This window comes from Cupressus sempervirens, chromosome 6 (genome assembly GCF_028749045.1).
Source record: "Cupressus sempervirens isolate cs-2001-9-10 chromosome 6, ASM2874904v1, whole genome shotgun sequence".
Classification (NCBI taxonomy): Eukaryota; Viridiplantae; Streptophyta; class Pinopsida; order Cupressales; family Cupressaceae; genus Cupressus; species Cupressus sempervirens.
In genome coordinates, this window is record NC_143123.1 from 87,838,220 (window position 1) to 87,857,781 (window position 19,562).

A 19,562-nucleotide genomic window follows, 5' to 3' on the forward strand; every position below is an offset into this window, starting at 1 on the left:
CCTTATCATACTCAAAATCATAGTTCACAATGGTAGGAGGGTCAACAATAGTGGCAGAAGAAGAAGCTTAAGATTGGGTAGGCTCATTGTTATTGCTAGAATGGATTGGTAGGGATTAATAAATATTTGAAAATTTTGTTTGGAACAGGATATTGATTTGTTTCCTTGATCATTAAAACTCTCAATGGATATAGAATTATAATGAGACCTTAAGCAACAAATTTCAAATGAAAACACTTTTTAGTATCATGACTAGATTGATGATGACATTGACAAAAATGCTTTGAGATCAAAGTCATTGGGAGTTGGTTTTGAAGGATAAACTATTTTAATGAGAGGATTTTTTAAGAGATTAGTATTAATAAAATTCAACATCACCATTATGCAAAGATTCAAAATGAGACAAAACTATGAGAAAGTCTAAAATAACATGACAAAGAAGTCACACCATTGGATGCAACTACTAATTGTATGTAAACATTGTTTGATAAATTTTTGATCTTGATGAATCCATTGGGCTTTGAAGACTTCTAAAAATGGTGGGATGAGACATTAGAGTGGTCCTCTCAAATTAAGTCACTTGAAGTTGATAATTAAGAAGCACTACCAAAAATTGAGTAAAGGAGGATAATTCAAAAGCAATATCTTATGTCCACTGTAGTTTTGTAAATTAACAATGAAAACAAAAGGTTCAGCAGTGTCAGACACATGATAGGAAATTTGAACATGTGTAGATGCTTAAATCTACTAATGAAATCAATCATTTTTTCTTTAACACCTTGTTTACAATGCATCAAATCAGTCAAAATAATTCAATATCATTTTGAAACTATTGAATGAAGTATAAAAGAGTTTTACAAAAGAATCAATGGAATAAGGAGGTAAAGTGCAATACCATTGCAAGACCATATCTCAAGAGGTTCTAGTAAACATTTTAGACATGAATCTATGATCATGAGAAAAGTCAATAGTTAATGTTTGAAAGGTTCTCATGAGTCAAGGGATCACCTTTACCATTAGTGAGATATTTCTATGTATTGAGGTATGACAACGAAAATGATGTCTAAGGACAAATAGCTTGTGATGTCACACATGGGAAAATTGTATTCAAATTGAGTCATATCTAGGTAATTTGTTGTTCTAAGGATGAAATATTTTGAGAAAAACTATTGATAATGGATTCAATATGTGAAAGATTTTGACCATTACGAAAAATGGAACACTAGAATATGAAAATGGAACATTGTTATAGGTAGGCATGGATGAAGGTTGAAACCTCATGGAACACAAAAACCACATTAACAAATAGAAAGGTTCTTGATACTATGATTAATTAAGATATTTTAAGAAGAATATATCCATTAAATGTGATGAAAATAAGATTAGTTTTAGCAATGCTATTCATGTTTATATGGTTTATTGCATTTAACAACTAATAATATGCTTACAATTTTTGAGTATTTTCTAACTAAACATTAATGAGCATATAGTTTTATAGTTCGATATTTTATCAATGTTGATGGAGAAGCTAAATTCTACAATGTGATCTTTTGTGTTTGACAGTGATAACACTATGACAAGAATGTGATTTCTTTTCCTATAGATAAGGTGATTTCAATACAATATGGCTTTGTTTAGAACCTTGCAAGTTGCCATCTAAGATAAGGTTAAGTCAAAAAGTTTTGATTTTGATCCATCTCATGAACATGATGATGAAATGACATTTATGATGATACATAATTTGAATATTATTCAAGACGACATCTTTTCAAAGTAATTGTTTGTCTCCATTTTAATCTATTCATGTGTAACATGATTGAGTGCCAACTTAAGTGATATGAATTCATAAAATTTACGACAAATGTGTTCTTCAATACTGAATAATATTCATATTTTCAAAAATCTTTATATACTTTTATTATAAATAATTATATTAATTATATGAACTTATTTTCCACAACATTTATTCATGCTTTACGTCTCCATTCTTTAAAAAAATAAATAAGAAAAAAAATAAAAATCATTTATTAATCCTTTTATCCCCACCCATTCCAAAGAATGGACTCCTTCCCGAACTAGAAATGGACTTTTCCCCATCTCGATTCCTTGAAGTTGCAAGGAAAATCATCCAAAGCTTCCATCAACCTATTTGTGACATTCTTACATTTTTCCACATGATTCCATTGTTAATAATAGATGAAGCTTCCTACAACCTATTTGTGACATCCTTACTTTACTTTTCTTTGCTTGTTGATTCAAGTGACTCGATTATTAGAGATGAATCTCAATGTCAGGGTGGTGGCTTCCATTATAAAGAATCAACTATGTGGCCCCAACATAACAATACGATTTTTACATACTAAACTAAAGCTCTTTAAAATAGGTCGATTTACACAAAGGTGACAGGTAAGTTCACGTCAATTTCATGGTGCCTAAATATAACAAAAAAAAGGCTTCAAGCTTGGATGCTTCCATGGAGTCGGCGATGCTGATACGAATAACGAATATAATCGTCAGAATGTAGCAACCACCTTCCAAACTTTTAAAACCAGTTTTTTTCAGCCCTCGATTTTCACTTCACCGTCAAATTCCGACGGCTGTTCTTGCGACCAAAAAGACAAGAAATTCCATGAAACTACCGACGCCCCACGGCGGCAGAAACTCAGGTTGCGTGCAGAACAAGAAAGGCAGGACCAATTCGTCGTCAAAAAACTCGTATAATTCCTTGAATACTACGAACGCGCAGCTCAAAAATCCAATCTGTGAAGCAACTTTGCTTTGTTGAGGCAAAACGATGGCGAAAGAGAAGCAACCGGAGAAGAAGAAGAAGAAGACTTCAGAAAACGCAGAGGAGGCGTCAATTGAAAGAAGGTCCAGAGTGAAAACAAACCCTTACCGAGGGGTTCGAATGAGAAAATGGGGAAAATGGGTTTGTGAAATAAGAGAGCCGAACAAAAGAACGCGCCTTTGGTTGGGATCGTATGTTACACCAGAGGCCGCCGCTAAAGCTTACGATTTCGCCGCCTTTTATCTCAGGGGAAAATCTGCGTCTTTGAATTTTCCGCCTCATGTTTTTGGAGGTCTCGAGTTCGAATCCCCGCGGTCCGAAATGACGAGCCAGGATATTCAGAAGAAGGCCGCTACAATTGGTGCGGCCGTGGATGAATTGCTTAGTAGGAAAGCCGTTGGCGGAGGTCAAGGGTTCGAATCCCAGCGGCCGCAAACAGAAGATTTTGTGGCTGTGAAGGAGACGAAGGCTCTTATGGTTTAGTTTGTTTGCAGACTGTTTTCGTGGTCGAAATTTGATTTGTAATATGAAGAGATGATTTTGATCGACGAACTCGAACGTTGAAGAAGGTTTTTGACGATCTATTTGCTGCTGGACTGTAGAAAAAGTACGTATTTTTTTTTAGTAGATGTTATGGATTATTATATTGCTGTCAATATTTTTTCTTATTGAAAATAGTGTAGGAAGAATAAAATTGCGTAAGAGATGAGCAGTCTATGGACTGCCAAGGTAACACAGAGGAAGATCTGTTGGAACATAACAGTTATATTACTGTTAATATTTGTATAGTTTGAAACTATATTGTAATAAATTTAGATATAATTGTTTCATGAGACTGTTAAAATTTGTATAAATTTTATCATGTATATTATATTATATGAAGTTGTGTAGAATAGAATTTGTAAGTTCTTTTTATTTTTCATAGTTTTAAAATTTATATGGATGCATTAATAATTTTATTACGTATGATATGAAATGAAAAGTAGAAAAGTTGTAAGTTTTTTTTAATTTTTACAATCTTAAAATTTATTTAAGTTCGATCATAATCATATTCTATTATAATTTATTTATATGCTTTATATTAAATGAATTTGTAAATTCTTTTTGATTTTAATGATTTAAAAACATATTATGATCATATTGATATAGAAGTTAGAAATGTTTAATATTATGGATGTATAATAGGATAAGTATAAATATCTTAAACTTTCTATATTAAAAAATTGAGAGATATCAATTCAAAGCTTTTTTTATTCAGATCAATGTTGTCTTTCGATTAAATTATGTATTTCTTTAAATCAATATTTCATATCACACTTTGGTCATTCATCATGAGAATATTATAGACTTAAAAGAACAAAAATAATGATGAATAAAAATATATGATCATAACTGTTATTTCAATAAATTGCAAACAATATCTAAAAATAACATTGATCTTGAATTATTAAATCTTAAATTCTTTAGTCATTTTAACTATTTAATAAGCTATGTTATTTTATTTTATTTTGAAACAATTTTATTACTTTGAAACTAGTTTATCTAGACTACATATATAAGCACATAAATGTTATTGTATTTGTTGAAGTTGATGAAAGATCAACCCTATAGCTCCCAAGAATCACATGCATGCAAACACCTGTCACAGAAAGAGAGAAACAAAAATTATGGAGGCTGGAATTCTTAGATCCATAGATGAGACATTTTTTATGCGTTGAAGTTGATGCAAGATCAACCCCATAGCTCCCAAGAACCATATGCATGCAAACACCTGTCACAGAAAAAGAGAAGCAAAAGATATGGAGACTGGAATTTCCAGGTCCATAGATGAGACATTCTTGATGAGCAAAAAGAGAGACTGCTATTATCAAAAGTGAATTAAATCAATAATTACAAAGAGAGATCGTCTTTATAAAGGAGATCAAAACCCTAAAAAAGTATAACATAGGTTGCATCATAATAATTAATAAAACAATTAATTATTAGATGCCTAAAGTTTAGCTTAAACAAACTAGAGTTAATTAGAAAATATCTAATGACTCTTAATGCCCCCCCTTAAGATAAACTTAAGGAGTAGCTAAAAACTTAGAAACTACCATAGTAAGTAGATTTGGGTCCTAGCAACAAGGCTTGATGAGGTACCCAAACACAACCAAATCTCTAAGAAGAAGAGAAATAAAGAAAACCACATAGGAAAAACCCTACTCCAAAAAGAGATGAAAAATATGCTAAAAGAAATTGGTGAAAGACTAAAGAAGCCTCCAAATTAGGGAATGTCTTAGAAGATAGGAACAAAAGATGATCAATAAGAATGTAAGGAAGCTAAGGTGCATGGAATCGCTTCCTACACTAATCTTTGAGAGGATGATTATGCAAATTCAACTAACTATTGCAGAGATCTCAAGAAATGCATAATAACATAAAAATAACAATGAACACATAACACAATGATTACCGTGGGGAACCCTTTCGAGAGAAAAACTCCACCCTCCAAAACTTGCACAATGTATTCTCAAATCTGGAAGATTACAATACGCTTGCAATGCAAGTTCTTATAGGAGTGCATCACCGCAACTCGAACTCGGACTTAGACTTAGAGAAACTCCTTCTAGCACCAGTCTTGCGAACTGAACTTGATGATTCAAACACCTCCCTAATCCCTCCTTTTATAGTGATTTTCTACTTGGAAACCATTTGTGGTTTTACAAAACCATGGGCTAAAACCATAGGCAAAACAACCATGCCACATGTTACCCACTTGTAATTTATAACTCCAAGAATACCATTTTCATCCATAATTTTGTCCTCTAGTTTAAACCCCCATAAAAGTCATATAATGAGTTGTTTACACTCCAAAAATAACCCTTCTACATTGTTCTAGAGACTAGACACATTTTTAACAATTCATACACTTTTTTCCAACTCATAAACATGTGGAAAACTACCACAAACAAATTCTAGAATTTTCTAGAGCTTTCTGGGTAAAATTTGCTAGAGTTTTCTAGAAAAAGCTTGCAAGGTTGAGACACAATTCTCAACATTCTCTCACTTGTTGAACACCTTGCAAGGGTCAATGGATCCACAATGTCATTGACTTAATTGTTAGGGATTGAGAGACCCATAGACTTTGAACACCATCTGAACTTCTCTATGCTCACAGGCTTAGTTAATGTATCAACAACATTCACCAAAGTCTCCACCTTTTCCAGCTTCACCTTTCTTTCCTCGACCATATCTCTCACAAAATGATATTGTACATTAATGTGCTTGGTCCTAGCATGAAATGTCGGGTTCTTCACTAGGAAAATTGCACTCTGACTGTCACTATAAATTGTCATTGCACCCTATTTGAACTCTATATTTGAACATAGTCTCTTAAACCAGATGGCTTCCTTGTAGGCATGAGTAGCTACCATATACTCTACCTCTGTAGAGAACAAAGCGACCACAGCTTGTTGCTTGCTCATCCAAATGATTGCACCACTGAATAATGTAAACACATATATACTAGTGAATTTTTTTCTATCAACATTGCTAGCCCATTCTGAATCCACATAGCCTTAAATATCCAAGGAATTATCATATCCTATTCCATAAAAACATATAGAGTACTCTGAGGCACCCCACAAGTATCTGAAAACTCTTTTTACTGCATCCTAATGTGCTCTTCCCAGATTAGACATATAACGAGAAAGTACTCCCACTGCTTGGGCAATGTATGGTCTTGTACAAACCATAGCATTCATCAAACTTCCAACAACACTTTGATACACTACTCGACTCATCTCTTCCATCTCCAATGGGGATGAAGGACACTATGAGCTAGAAAGCTTTGTTCCCATAGTAACAGGAACACTCAATGGTTTGGAATCCTGCATATTGAGTCTTCTTATAATGTTACCAACATACTTACTCAGGCCTAGCCAAAACTTTCTATTTTGTCTATCTCTTACAATATCCATTCCCAAAATGCACCTTGCTGCACCAAGATCTTGCATTTCAAACTTTTCTGAGAGATGAGATTTTAATTATGCTATCAATCCTTTTCCTTTGCCAATAAACAACATGTCATCAACATATAAGGCAATAACTAGGAAATAATCACCATCACACTTGTACTATATAGAGTGATCAAATTTGGAACACACAAATCCCAAACTCAATACATATGTATCAAACTTTTGGTACCATGTTTTAGGACTTTGCTTTAAACCATACAAGGATTTCTTCAATTTATAGACCAAATGAGTTTTACCTTTCACCATAAAGTGCTCTGGCTGGGTCATATAAATTTCTTATTCCAAATTTCCATTAAGGAAAGTTGTCTTTGCATCCATCTATTCAACTTCTAGATCATAAGCTACTGCAATAGAAAGTAAAAATTGAATGGATGCCATTTTTGCTACAGGAAAAAAAAATTCACCACAATCAATTCCTGCAACTTGGGAGTAACCTTTTGCAACCAATCGTGCGTTATACTTCTTAATGCTTCAGTTTGAACCCATCTTTCTTTTGAACACCCATTTATAACCAATAGGCTTCTGTCCTTTAAGAAATGGTACAAGATCCCATGTGTCATTCCTCTTAAGAGCTTCCATCTCTTCTTCCATGGCTATCTTCCAGGACTTTGAATCATTGATACCAAGAGCCTCTTCTATAGGTTTCGGTTGATCAATATTAGCATTCAAAGCAAATATACACCTTCAATCATCAAGAGAATATCCATACCTTTCTGGTGCTTTCCTTTGTCTACTAGACCTTTGTATAAGATTTGGTTTAGGTTCAGGTTTAGGTACATGATTAGGTTCTCCCTCTTCCTCTGATGATTCAGAACTCATAGAGCTCTCTTCAACAACTTATCTTTCTAAGGGCCTCGATTCAACTTTCTCAGGTATAGTAGGAAGTTGAATCACATCTTTCTTTTATTTTATCTATTTTGGCTTCACTATAACAGAAAAAGGCTCAGTTTCTCTAAAAATAACACTTCTAGAGTAAAATACCTTTTGTGCAACAGGATTCCAAAGCTTGTATTCTTTCACATCATAACTATATCCGATGAAGATACATTTGACAACTTTTTTGTCCAATTTTGTTCGCTTCTCCTTTGACACATGAGCATATACTTCACAACCAAAAACTCTCAGATGTCTAAGTGAAGGCTTGTGGCCCAACCATGCTTCCATTGGTGTCTTATCAACAAGAATTGATGTAGGAGACTTGTTTATTAGGTAATAGGCAGTGGCTACAGCTTTGGCCCAAATTTTTTGTTCTAGTCCAGCTCCACTCAACATACTCCTAGCCTTCTCCATCAAGGTCCTGTTCATTCTTTCTGCAACTCCATTCTATTGTGGAGAATACAACTTCTTCCTTAAGAAAATATTGTTCACAAGTGATTTAGCTTGATAGATCTCACTTAGCTTCTTCCAAAGCTTCTTCATGGAAATTAATCAGTATAGAGTCTATAAGATACAATCTAATGAGACTTTTAGCTTTTTTGTCTCTCACATCATACTCTACGGCTGACGTTGAATATGTGGGCCTCAACTTCTTTTCATTAACTGCATCCCATATATCTCGATCAATCAATAGATCTTCCATCTTCAGCTTCCAAATTTCAAATTTTGTGCTTGAAAACTCCTCTACATCAATCCTCCCTGATGTGCTTGCCATCTTTGCAATCCTGCAACACAAAAATGAAAACCTCTGCACAAGATCCCACTCAAACCTTGATTAGCTCAAAAAACCCTGTACCCAATAAATAGAATCAAAATTGGCCAGGCTTTGATACCACTTGTAAGGAAGTTAAGGTGCACAAAATTGCTTCCTACACTAATATTTGAGAGGACGGTTATGAAAATTCAACTAACTATATCAAAGGTCTCAAGAAATGCATACTAACACAAAAATAACAATGACCACATAGCACAATGATTACTATGGGAAAACCCTTCCAAGAGAAAAACTCTGCCCTCCAAAACCTGCATTATGTATTCTCAAATCTGAAAGATTACAATACACTTGCAATGCAAGTTCTTACTGGAATGCATCACCACAATTCGAACTCAGACTTAGACTCAGAGAGACTCCTTCTAGCACCAACCTTGCAAACTGAACTCGATGATTCAAACATCTCCCTAAGCCCTCCTTTTATAGTGATTTGCTACTTGGAAACCATTTGTGGTTTTACAAAACCATAGGCCAAAACCATGGGCAAAACAACCATGCCACATGTTACTCACTTGTAATTTGTAACTCCAAGATTACCATTTTCATCCATAATTTTTTCCTCTAGTTTAGACCCCCATAAAAGTCATATAATAAGTTGTTTACACTCTAAAAATAGCCCTTCTACATTGTTCTAGAGATTAGACACATTTTTAACAACTCATATGCCTTTTTCCAACTCATAAACATGTAGAAAACTACCACAAACAAATTCTAGAATTTTCTAAAAGTTTTCTAGACTTTTCCAGCTAAAATTTTCTAGAGTATTCTAGAAAAATCTTGCAAGGTTGAGACACAATTCTCAACAAAGAACACCACTAAAGCATGTAGAAGATGCAAAACTCTATCAAAAGAAATTGTTGATATGAAGAACCTCCATGAAAATAAAACCTAACCAGGTAGAGAAGACTATAATCTGCATCAAATCAGAGGCACACAAAGGCAAACAACTAAACTTGAAGATACAGATGACATGAAACACCAAAGCTTGAAGAGATGATAAATTGAACACAGAAGGTTGCAACCAAAGTAGGAATGAAAATAAGAGTGTCTATTTGATAAATAATCCATCTCACTGAAATGCACAGGTACCCATCCACTACATCCACCTAGTACATAAGAATAAATATTGAATACATAGCTCACTCCATCTAACCAAGGAAGCATGAGAAAAAAAATTAAGAACCCCTCTAATGCAAAGGCAATAAACAACTAAAAAAGTGGGTCAAAAGAACTACATGTCAAGGAGCCACAATCAAGATGCACAAAATAGTACATATGTGTGTACTGAGGTGATCAAACTCAGACACATCATGTGACTAATGTTACAAAAGGGAAACTCATTGGACAAAGGAAGATGACAAACAAAGGAAAAATATTAATAGGTAAGTGCACCAACTTGTGGTGCCAAATAGCCATATAAGTGGCCATATTTTTTCTTCTTATGAAATCAACGACTTCTGAACTTTGACAAGAATTTGAAGATAGTTACACTCAAAATTTTAAGATATGTCTAAGAAAAGTAGTAGTTCTTTGAATCTAGTTTGTAAACTACTATTTTTTTTTCAAAATGGTTTAGTTTTAGGTCCTCAAAATAGGGGGCCATAGAAAGTTGTACTATTTTTTTAGAAAAAAATATAACACAGTGCAAAGTGTGGCCCCCCTAAAATTTGAATTTTTTAAAAAATTCTTTAATCGCTCTAGTCAAAAGTTACCTAATACCATGTAGTTTATCCCATATTTTTTGGAGAATTTTGTAATGTGTATTTTATTTTAATGAATTTTGTAATTGGACACATCCCAAGAATGTGAAATATTTGTGTGCTCCCCCTAGGAATGATTGAAAACTAATCTAAAATAAAAACTTCTCTTTTTCAAAGTGTGTAGAATGTAGTCTAGTTTTTAAAAAACTAAGTTGTTGCAAAATTTGATGAACGAGCTAAAAGCTACACCCCAATTAGTACATGTTGGTTTTTGAGAGAAAATTGGCATACATTCAAAATAAATTATATTTGAAAGGCTTGAAATAGTATGAATTCAAAATAAATTATATGGTTATATGGCTAACATAGAGATCTACAATATCATGTAACCTGATTTTATCGATGCTCAACCATGAGGAAACTTGAAGGAGAGCACATAAGAAAAATCAATCATTTTTTGTATGTTTACTGCCAAACACATCTCATACTAGTTTAAAGACTCCAAAACATTGGGTTGGATCCCCAATGTAAATCTAAGCTTTTGGGTTGGCAAAATCCAATGTTTAAAATAATGTGTGCGAGCTATAGTGCGTGTGTGCTATTTAAAGCATTTTTAAATTCAAGGCTTACATAGCACATACACACCACAGTGCACACACACGTTGTAAGCCTTGTATTTCAATAGAGAGGATGGATAGGGAGAGAGGGAAGGAGAGAGGGTAGAGAGTGAGAGAGAGTAGAGGATGGGGAGAGAGTAGGGGATGGGAGAGGGTGGGATAGGGAGAGGGGCAGGGAGAAATGGAGAGAGAGAGAGGGGGGGATGGCAGAAGGTGGGAAAGAGAGAGAGAGAGAGAGAGAGAGAGAGAGAGAGAGAGAGAGAGAGAGAGAGATTTAGCTAGAGAAATATGGAGATGAAGATCAAGATAGATACATGATACATGAATATATATATATGTATGTATGTATGTATGTATGTATGTATAAAGAGAGAGAGGGAGAGAGAGGGAGAGATGAAGGGAGAAATGTAGATAGAGAGAGAGAGAGAGAGAGAGAGAGAGAGAGAGAGAGAGAGAGAGAGAGAGAGAGATGGGAGAGGGTGGGATAGAGAGAGAGTAGGGGATGAGAGAGAGAGATGGAGAGAGAGAGAGAGAGTAAGGGATGGGAGAGGATGGGGGGGAGAGAGAGAGAGAGAGAGAGAGAGAGAGAGAGAGAGAGAGAGAGATTTTTCACATAGTGCATACACACTGTATGAAAACACCAAAAAATGGTTACAAGGAAAGTTTGGGTCCCTACTAACCCACATTCTCTTTTTTGTCTGTTGTTAGTTCTACTGTTTGGACAAAAAAGACAGGTTTCATGGTATTGGAAGCTAGCAAACACCAAATTCAATCATTGGATACACTTTTCGAAGAGTTTTTGAATATTCTTTGTATAGAAAAGGTTAGTGCGATCCTTTTTAAATATTCTTTGTTACTATAGAGACAAATTTCATTATAATTTGACAAGTTGTTTAATATATAGTGAATTCATTGAAATTTCTATGTTTGAATGAATTGTTATTTTGAAACGGTTAGAAATTTTAATGTATGAATAATTCATTATAATTTTATAAGTTATTTAATATGTATTGTGTATTCATTGAAATAATTGTAATTTTTCTATGTATTTGAATGATTTTTTATTTACAAAGTGTAAACAATTTAGATGCTTGAATAATTTGACATATAGAAATCATCATCATGCCAAGGAAGAAACCAAAAACTCAAACACTGGAAGAGAGGGAGAGAGATTTGGAAATTAAAAGAGATAAAATAAAACTACTACATGAACAAAGAAAATTGCAATGCAATAATGAAGAATTATATTTCGAAGAGGAACATAGACCACTAATACAAAGAAAAAAGGGAAAGAATTGGAAAGACAAAGAGAAAAAATGAGACTCTTATGGTCAAGAAGACAATTGAATTGTGAAGCTACACCATCTTCCAATGTTGGAGTCATATCATCATGTCATGTTGAAGAGACACTAATTTTTACATCCAACAATGTACACACTCCATCATGTCATGTTGAAGGCACAACATCAACATATCAACTAGGTGGTATTCCATCTTTTGCATCTTATTTCCAAGGCACATCATCTTCAATTTAAGGTACACAAATCACTCAACCTTATGTTTATGTTCAAAATGTTGAGGGAATGGAAGAGATTATAACACTTTCTAGAATTCATTTTAGAAGACTAAAATATTTGATTGATATTGATACTAACATTTTGAAATCAATGCCTAATAAGATTAGCAAGCATACTTGTCAAAGAAAAGTTAATCGTATGTGGATATTATTCTTTGAAAAATTAAATATGACAGCTCAATGCCAATTATTTGTTGAAATGATGAGAAATTTGAAATTTAGGCCCATTATGAAGATTCTTGGGTTAAGAATGATGGTTGATTCAACTGAAAAAAAATATTGTAAAGAATCTAATGAGTGCATGTGACAAAGTGGGTTCTAAATCATGCACCAAAGATAGTAATATCACAAGATGCATACTTACATCAACAATAGTAATTACCCAAATGAAGATAGCTCGAGTCATGATAAAGACAAGAAAAATATTAAAAATCGATAGAGGTACTCTAAGGAGAGCCATGGTAAGGCATGAAAGAGTGGAAGATCCAACAAAAAATGAGTTTTGGACATTAAGCTATAGACTATCGTAAAAGGATAAACAAATTAGTGAAGCTTTGAAATAGTTGAATTGAAGATTTTTGGACAAATAACATGCGTGTTTTCCCTAATCAAAGAGATGTTGTAAGAAGAAGGATTGGAAGTCAAAATCGTGATCCACATGTGAAACATTTATTGGACTCAACTTAGACACAATTTTTTGCAAAATTTATTTGTATGTATCCTAAAATTCGAATAAGTCAAAGATTCTTTGAGATGGGTAAACATTTTTATGTGAAGATAAATCACACATGCACAACTTCTTGTTGTAGGATACATATTTAATTTTCTAACCACTTTGATGTTTTTAGGCATATATGTGTGTTTTTGCATTCTAAGTTTGTTTTGCAGTATTGTGACATGAATGAGCCACCTAGATCTTCAAGAGAATTCATATCCAACATTTTATGTGAAATAGGGGATGGTCAACAATTTTACAAGATGTCATGCTAGGATGGTATATTCTTATTTTGTGGTTCTTTGCAACTTTTATCAACTTGTGACCATATGGATAGTACACATGCAATTGGAAATCAAATAGTAGATTACGAAAAATATAAGACAGTGACATATGCTCTAAACAATGGGAAACAAGGTAAAAGATGTGATTTAGTCATTGAAAAGATTCCAATGTATGAGTTCATGAAGATTTTTCATGAAAAGGTTATTTACGAGTATGCAAGACATACACATAGAGCTCGATGGATGGATTTGCAATTCAAGTTGTGCAAGGATACATTTCCATTGGATACCATTGATTTGGTTATAGACTTTGTAGAGAACTACATACTACAACCAAAAAATGAGGTGCAAGAAAAGTATTATACTTCTCAACAGGTTTCCATATTTGATCACATAATATTTATGCATTCACCTATAAGTACATAGGATAACATGAAGATAGTACCATTTTTACATCAGTGATGATCGATCATATTCTATAGAGTTTGCACATGGTTGTTTTCAACTATTTTATGTAGATTTGGCTAACAAGGGCATACCATATTGCTAGTACATTATTTGGTTAGACAATTGCACATCTCAATTCAAGAATGCATGGATGTTCTATTGGTTGAGAAAGATGCATAGGTTGTCTAAAATTCAATATATGTAGAATTTCATAGAGGCTAGTCATGGAAAGGGAGACCACAATGGTGTAGGTGCATGCATCAAAAGAGAATTATCTTGTGAAGAATTAAAGTACAAAGATGGAGCAACATTGACAGATGCAAAATCCATCATTCAATGGTGTAGTGCTATAATAAGTCCAGGTAAGGAAGGCGAGTCTACGATTCATAGATTTTTTTGGTTGATAGGTAATACTAACATTGCACCATATGAGGATTGTTGCACAGTGACATGATCAAGTGAGTTGCACTCTTTTAAAATCTATGATGTAGGTTCATGGAGTATCCACACACAAAAAATGACATGCTTTTGACCATCATATACAGAGGAAAATTGAGATGAGTGTGAGTTGACTGAATGGGTGGACAAATGGGATATATGGGTTTTGGACCCAATTGACATCTATCATCCCCCACAAGCATTAGAAATGGTAGAGATGGATTCATCCATTGAATTTGACCGTCTGTCTAATCTAGTGCAACCTAGTAATATATATATCTTTGTAAATTCAATATGTAACTTTATACTTTTACCTAAGTATTTGCTGAATTAATGACCACATTATGTACATTTATCACTACAGGATAGGTTTTTGCTATTATTTCACCCAAATTTAATAAAGAAGGGATAGATTATTATTTTTGTTGTTGTGTGTAGGTTAATTTTTTTTTGGATCACTCGATTATAGATGGTGAAGGTTTAGAGGACCGCATAGGTGCAATTGTTGTAACTGGTACATGGCTTAGACAATATTCTATAAAGAACCCTAACTTGTGGTTATTCGAGGATTGGAAAACAAAGAGGAAGATTCTTCATTATTCAAACCTTGTTGTTGCATCAAATGTCCATTTGATAAAATATGGAGGAAAACCACATAGTAAGATTATTTGGAAGGTTTGCGTGTCAGACCACGACACAATACTTGGGACATTAAAATGTAGAGCAGATCCAGTTGGTCCATTAGATGTAACATTTATATACTTGATACCTCTCTCTCTTTTTAGAGATTTGATTCTATTTTGATTTTTCAGCCCTATCTCGAGTGATACTGAAACATGTAGTGTTGGCCAATACAAAGTTGCCAACTAGTGAATCTCTTTAACTATTCATTATGGGATCAAAATTTTTGCTCTGTTAGCTCTAAGTGGATAGGTAAACCTAGTCCCAAGCTTTTTCCATCCCATTGACCACTCGAACATTCTTGGGCACGTTAAACAAAATTGACCTTGAGAGTCACTAAATGCCATAGGGCAACGATCTTTGACAAGGCATAGCTTAGAGCTCATGCGAGCTATGGATGCAATTCTGGGTGCTACAAGATAGTGTTGTTGACACCTACAATAACCTCTCTCTTTTTAGAGATTGAATCCTGTTTTGATTTTGTGGTCCAATCTTGGGTGATGTTGAAACTTGTAGTGTTGGCCAGTACAAAGTTTCCAACTAGTGAATCTTTCTAACCATTTTTTCATGGGACCAAACTATCTACTTCGTTAGCTCCAAGTGGTTAGGTGAACCCAAGTCCCAAGATTTTCTCATACCATTGACTACTCAAACATTCTCTAGCACCCCAAACAGAATTGACCAAGGGAGTCATTAAATGCCATAGGGAACTGATCTTTGACGAGGCATATCTCAGAGCTCATGCGGGGTATAGATTTAATTCTAAGTGCTATAGGATTGTGTTGTCAACACCTACAATAACCTCTTTTTCTTTTTTGAGATTGAATTCCATTTTGATTTTGCAGCCCCATCTCAGATGATGCTAAAACTTGTAGTGTTGGCCAATACAAAGTTGCTAACTGGTGAATATCTCTAATCATTCATTGTGGAACTGAATATCTACTCTGTTAGCTTTGAGTGATTAGGTAAACCCTAGTCCCAAACTCATCTCATCTTGTTGACCATTCAAACATTATTGCACACACTGAATGGAATTGACCCTAAGAGTCACTAAATGCCCTAGGGCAGTGATCTTTGATGAGGCATTGCTAGAGTAATAACATATTGCCTTATTAATTAAATAATTTTGATTTAATTACTAAGTCACTTATTATATCTAGTTTACTTAAGCTAAACTTTAGGCATATAATAATTAATTATTATCATGCAACCTAGGTTTTACCTGTTAGGGTTTTGATCTCCTTCTTTAGGGATTGATCTCTTTGTAATTCATTCATTCAATTTTGATAATAGCAATCTCCCTTTTTTCTCATCAAGAATGTCTCATCTATGGATTTGGCAATTTCAACCTCCATAGCTTTTTCTTCTCTCTTTCTGTGACAAGTGTTTGCATGTAGGTGATTCTTGGGAGCTGTGGGGTTGATCTTTCATCAATTTTAACTTAGTATTAGAGCTTTAGATCTTCATGCCCCTATTCTATTCTTGAGATATTTGGCATCAATTTTCATATCTATTACTTTTAGAGGATTTTATATTGAATTTGGGGGGTCACTAATTTTCAGTGCACTTTGAGCCCAAATGAACATCACCGTTGAGCTCAGAGCGCTAGAAAACTCTTATTTTCACATAAAATTTATTGAATTTGGACAAAGTTGGAATCTAAGGAAAAATAATGTTACTTCTAGATTGGGTACATTTCCCAAGGTAATTATTTTTGATTGATTACATTTCTTGAGGTGATGATTTGGTAAAATTTTCACGAAAATCAAGATTTTTTGGCATAGAAATCAAGATTTTTGATGCACAAATCAAGATTTTTGGCATGCAAATCAAATTGTTTTGCTATGCACATCGAGATTTTTGGTACACAAATCAAAATTTTTGGTATGCAAATAGAGAAAATTTGTGTACAAAATTGGCATGCTTCTTGAGGTAATTTTTGGTGTTGGTGGGCATGCTTCCTAGTCTATTCTAGAATAGATCATGAGGAAACAATTTTTTTTTCCTTTTCCAACACTTTTTTTGGACCTACATGTGGTTTTTGGCCATAACTTTCTCATCCAGACTCTATTTTTTGCAAATGAAAAATCACCGAAAAGTTGATTCTAAGCTTGTCATGATGGTGTAGTTTATTTGGATTTTTGATGTTGTTTGGTGTCCTGTTTTGGCTATCAAAATTAAAAGTTCTATTTTGCACTTCGAGAGACATATTTTAAGACATTCTATTTTCTCAATTTTTCTCTAGGCACATCCCATTCAATTTTTTTCTTTTTTGCATTCTGATGGATATCTTGGTTGTTTGAGATCCAGAGATCAATTTTGTTTGTTCAAATGATTTTTCATGTGTTGTATTATCTCTTGTATCAACATTATGTCTTTTTTGATCTATGTTGATATCCTTTTGTAGTATTTTTACATACGCACTGTGATAAAATACCACTCTATTGCATTTTGGGATCTTGCACATTTTTGTGTTTTGTTGTACTCACACTACATTATAAAGTGCCTTCGGGGGTTTCATGTTGATCATATTTACCAACTTCCTTTGTCAAGTGAGTGTTCCTTCTATGACATTAGCCTCATGATGTGTCTATTGGGTGGATATTTTGCAACTCACAGTTTTGGGTAAAAATCCAGTCACAAAATAGGATGACCAACCAAAATGTGTGAGACAGAGTCTCTCCTACCTTAAAGGGAAGACTCCTCCTTCCCACTGTTCTTTGGATCAACTCGAGGTAAGAAAGAAGTTGAGAGATTTCATAAAATGGTTGTCACCAATATCCTTTCTTCTTATCTTTCAAGAAAGAATCCACTTACACGTGGAGTGTGTAATGGGTAGGGTGAATCTCTAACTATACTTCTATCAAGAGTTGGAAATAGTGATACCGATAAACCTTCACTAACTCAAAGGCTAGCTGAAAATGTACCAGTTTGGCTCTAGGTCTAATCTTAGTTCTATATGGAAAAACCTCACAATTAGGGCACAAAGACTCCTAAAAGTAAAAATAACTTAACTATTTTGTGAGTTAAAAAAGAAGTAAAAGCTATAGACAAAGCTTCTAACTATATATTTCCACAACTGCTCCCAATAAAGCTTTGGCTCCAATTTCTTCTTAAATCACCATGCACTATTATTGAACACACAATAATAACATGAATCAAAGACAATAGGAACAAATTACTAATTGCTTCTTTTATTCACTTTTCTCCCAAATTCGTACTACACAATCAAAGTTATGCTTGCAAAAATGTGGTAGAGCTTTCTTGCATACAATAAAAGATGATTTCTACAATGAGGGGGAACTCCTTTATATAGGCACATGAGTTGAGAAAAAGATGGAGGAAAAAGTGGGAGCAACTCAACCAACTTTGACCTAGTTTAACTAAAAGAAAAAATATAGGGTTACATGCAACTCAAATTACATCACTTTACATACATGTAACTTGCATTACATGTAATTACATCTTTTCATGTAATATATCCTCTCCAACTACAAACATGAAACAAGAAGAAGAAGAAGAAGAAAGATGGGAGAGAATTGAAACAATGCTAGGGATTGTCTTGAAAGACCTTGTACTTGACAATAGAATCCCAGATGATCATAGGATTGAAAGTTCCTATACTTTGTACCACTACATTCACCTTGATAACTATGGTGTTGCATCTTTTGATAACCTTTGACTTTGATGAATTGTCTTCTATCATGTGGAATCTTGATGTGATCCAACTTTTCTCGCTCAAGTTGTCATGAATTCTCCTTTGTAGATTGGTACATTTTGGATTCTCTGACACTTTGAAAACTTTCTTGATGGTGTCTAGATGTAAAACTTATAACAACTTTCCATCAGAACCTTTAACTCTTTTTTTTGTTTTGAAGTAAAGTGCTTGGTGCATGGGAATGCATGTAAATGGAGATTGCTGATTTTTAAAAAGTGACTTGGTCTTTCAAGATGTCATTGCATGGAAAATGGATTACATGTAAATGAAAAATGCATCGGGAGATGAAAAACATGGAAAGATGTAGAAACATGTATTTTCTCATGGAGGCACGAATGCATATGGAGAGATGGAAATGGAAAATGGAGGAGGGACAATGAACTTTACAGTCATCTTTGGTGAAAAAGGTAAAGTCAAAGTATATGAAAGATGAAAATGACATCTTTTTTATTTTTCAAAAAGTGACTTTTAATAAAAAATGGGCCTTTGAGATACAATTGCACATAAGGTATTTCATGTAATTGTGTTGTGTGAATCGATACGAAAAGTGAGATAAGTGTGAATGGAAGTGAAAAATGGGATTACATGCATGTGTAGATGGTGAATGAGATGGAAACCATGTAATCAAATTTTTCGTATGAGATGTGAAATGTTGTGACATGGAAGATGGAAGTGAAACACGATGATGCTGTCACATGAAGTGAAGCAACAACAAGTTCTTGGAAAAGAACATGTGACTTCTCCAAAGTCGAGAAAATTGACAAGCAAGCACAAAAGACAAAAGCTCAAAAGAAAAATGTGTCTTTGGAAAGTGACTCAAATATGCCGAGATGCAAAGCACTTCAACACACAAATTCGAAATTGGAACTTG

General features: G+C 33.9%; 1 protein-coding gene and 1 long non-coding RNA gene across 2 annotated transcripts; one reads left to right on the plus strand and one right to left on the minus strand.

The window, feature by feature from the left end:
• The first annotated feature begins 2,666 nt into the window (after positions 1-2,666).
• Positions 2,667-3,618, plus strand: LOC149551314 (ethylene-responsive transcription factor ERF010-like). Its single transcript, XM_089789656.1, has one exon. It carries the CDS (start codon positions 2,795-2,797, stop codon positions 3,269-3,271), a length of 477 nt encoding a protein of 158 aa, XP_089645782.1. The 5' UTR covers positions 2,667-2,794; the 3' UTR covers positions 3,272-3,618.
• A 614-nt stretch (positions 3,619-4,232) lies between these two features.
• LOC149551315 (uncharacterized) lies at positions 4,233-5,410 on the minus strand. The gene is made up of 2 exons (XR_016353287.1): positions 5,244-5,410; positions 4,233-4,427 (listed from the first exon to the last, which is right to left on the minus strand). It is a non-coding gene; the product is annotated as an uncharacterized LOC149551315 (long non-coding RNA).
• Positions 5,411-19,562: the final 14,152 nt, after the last annotated feature.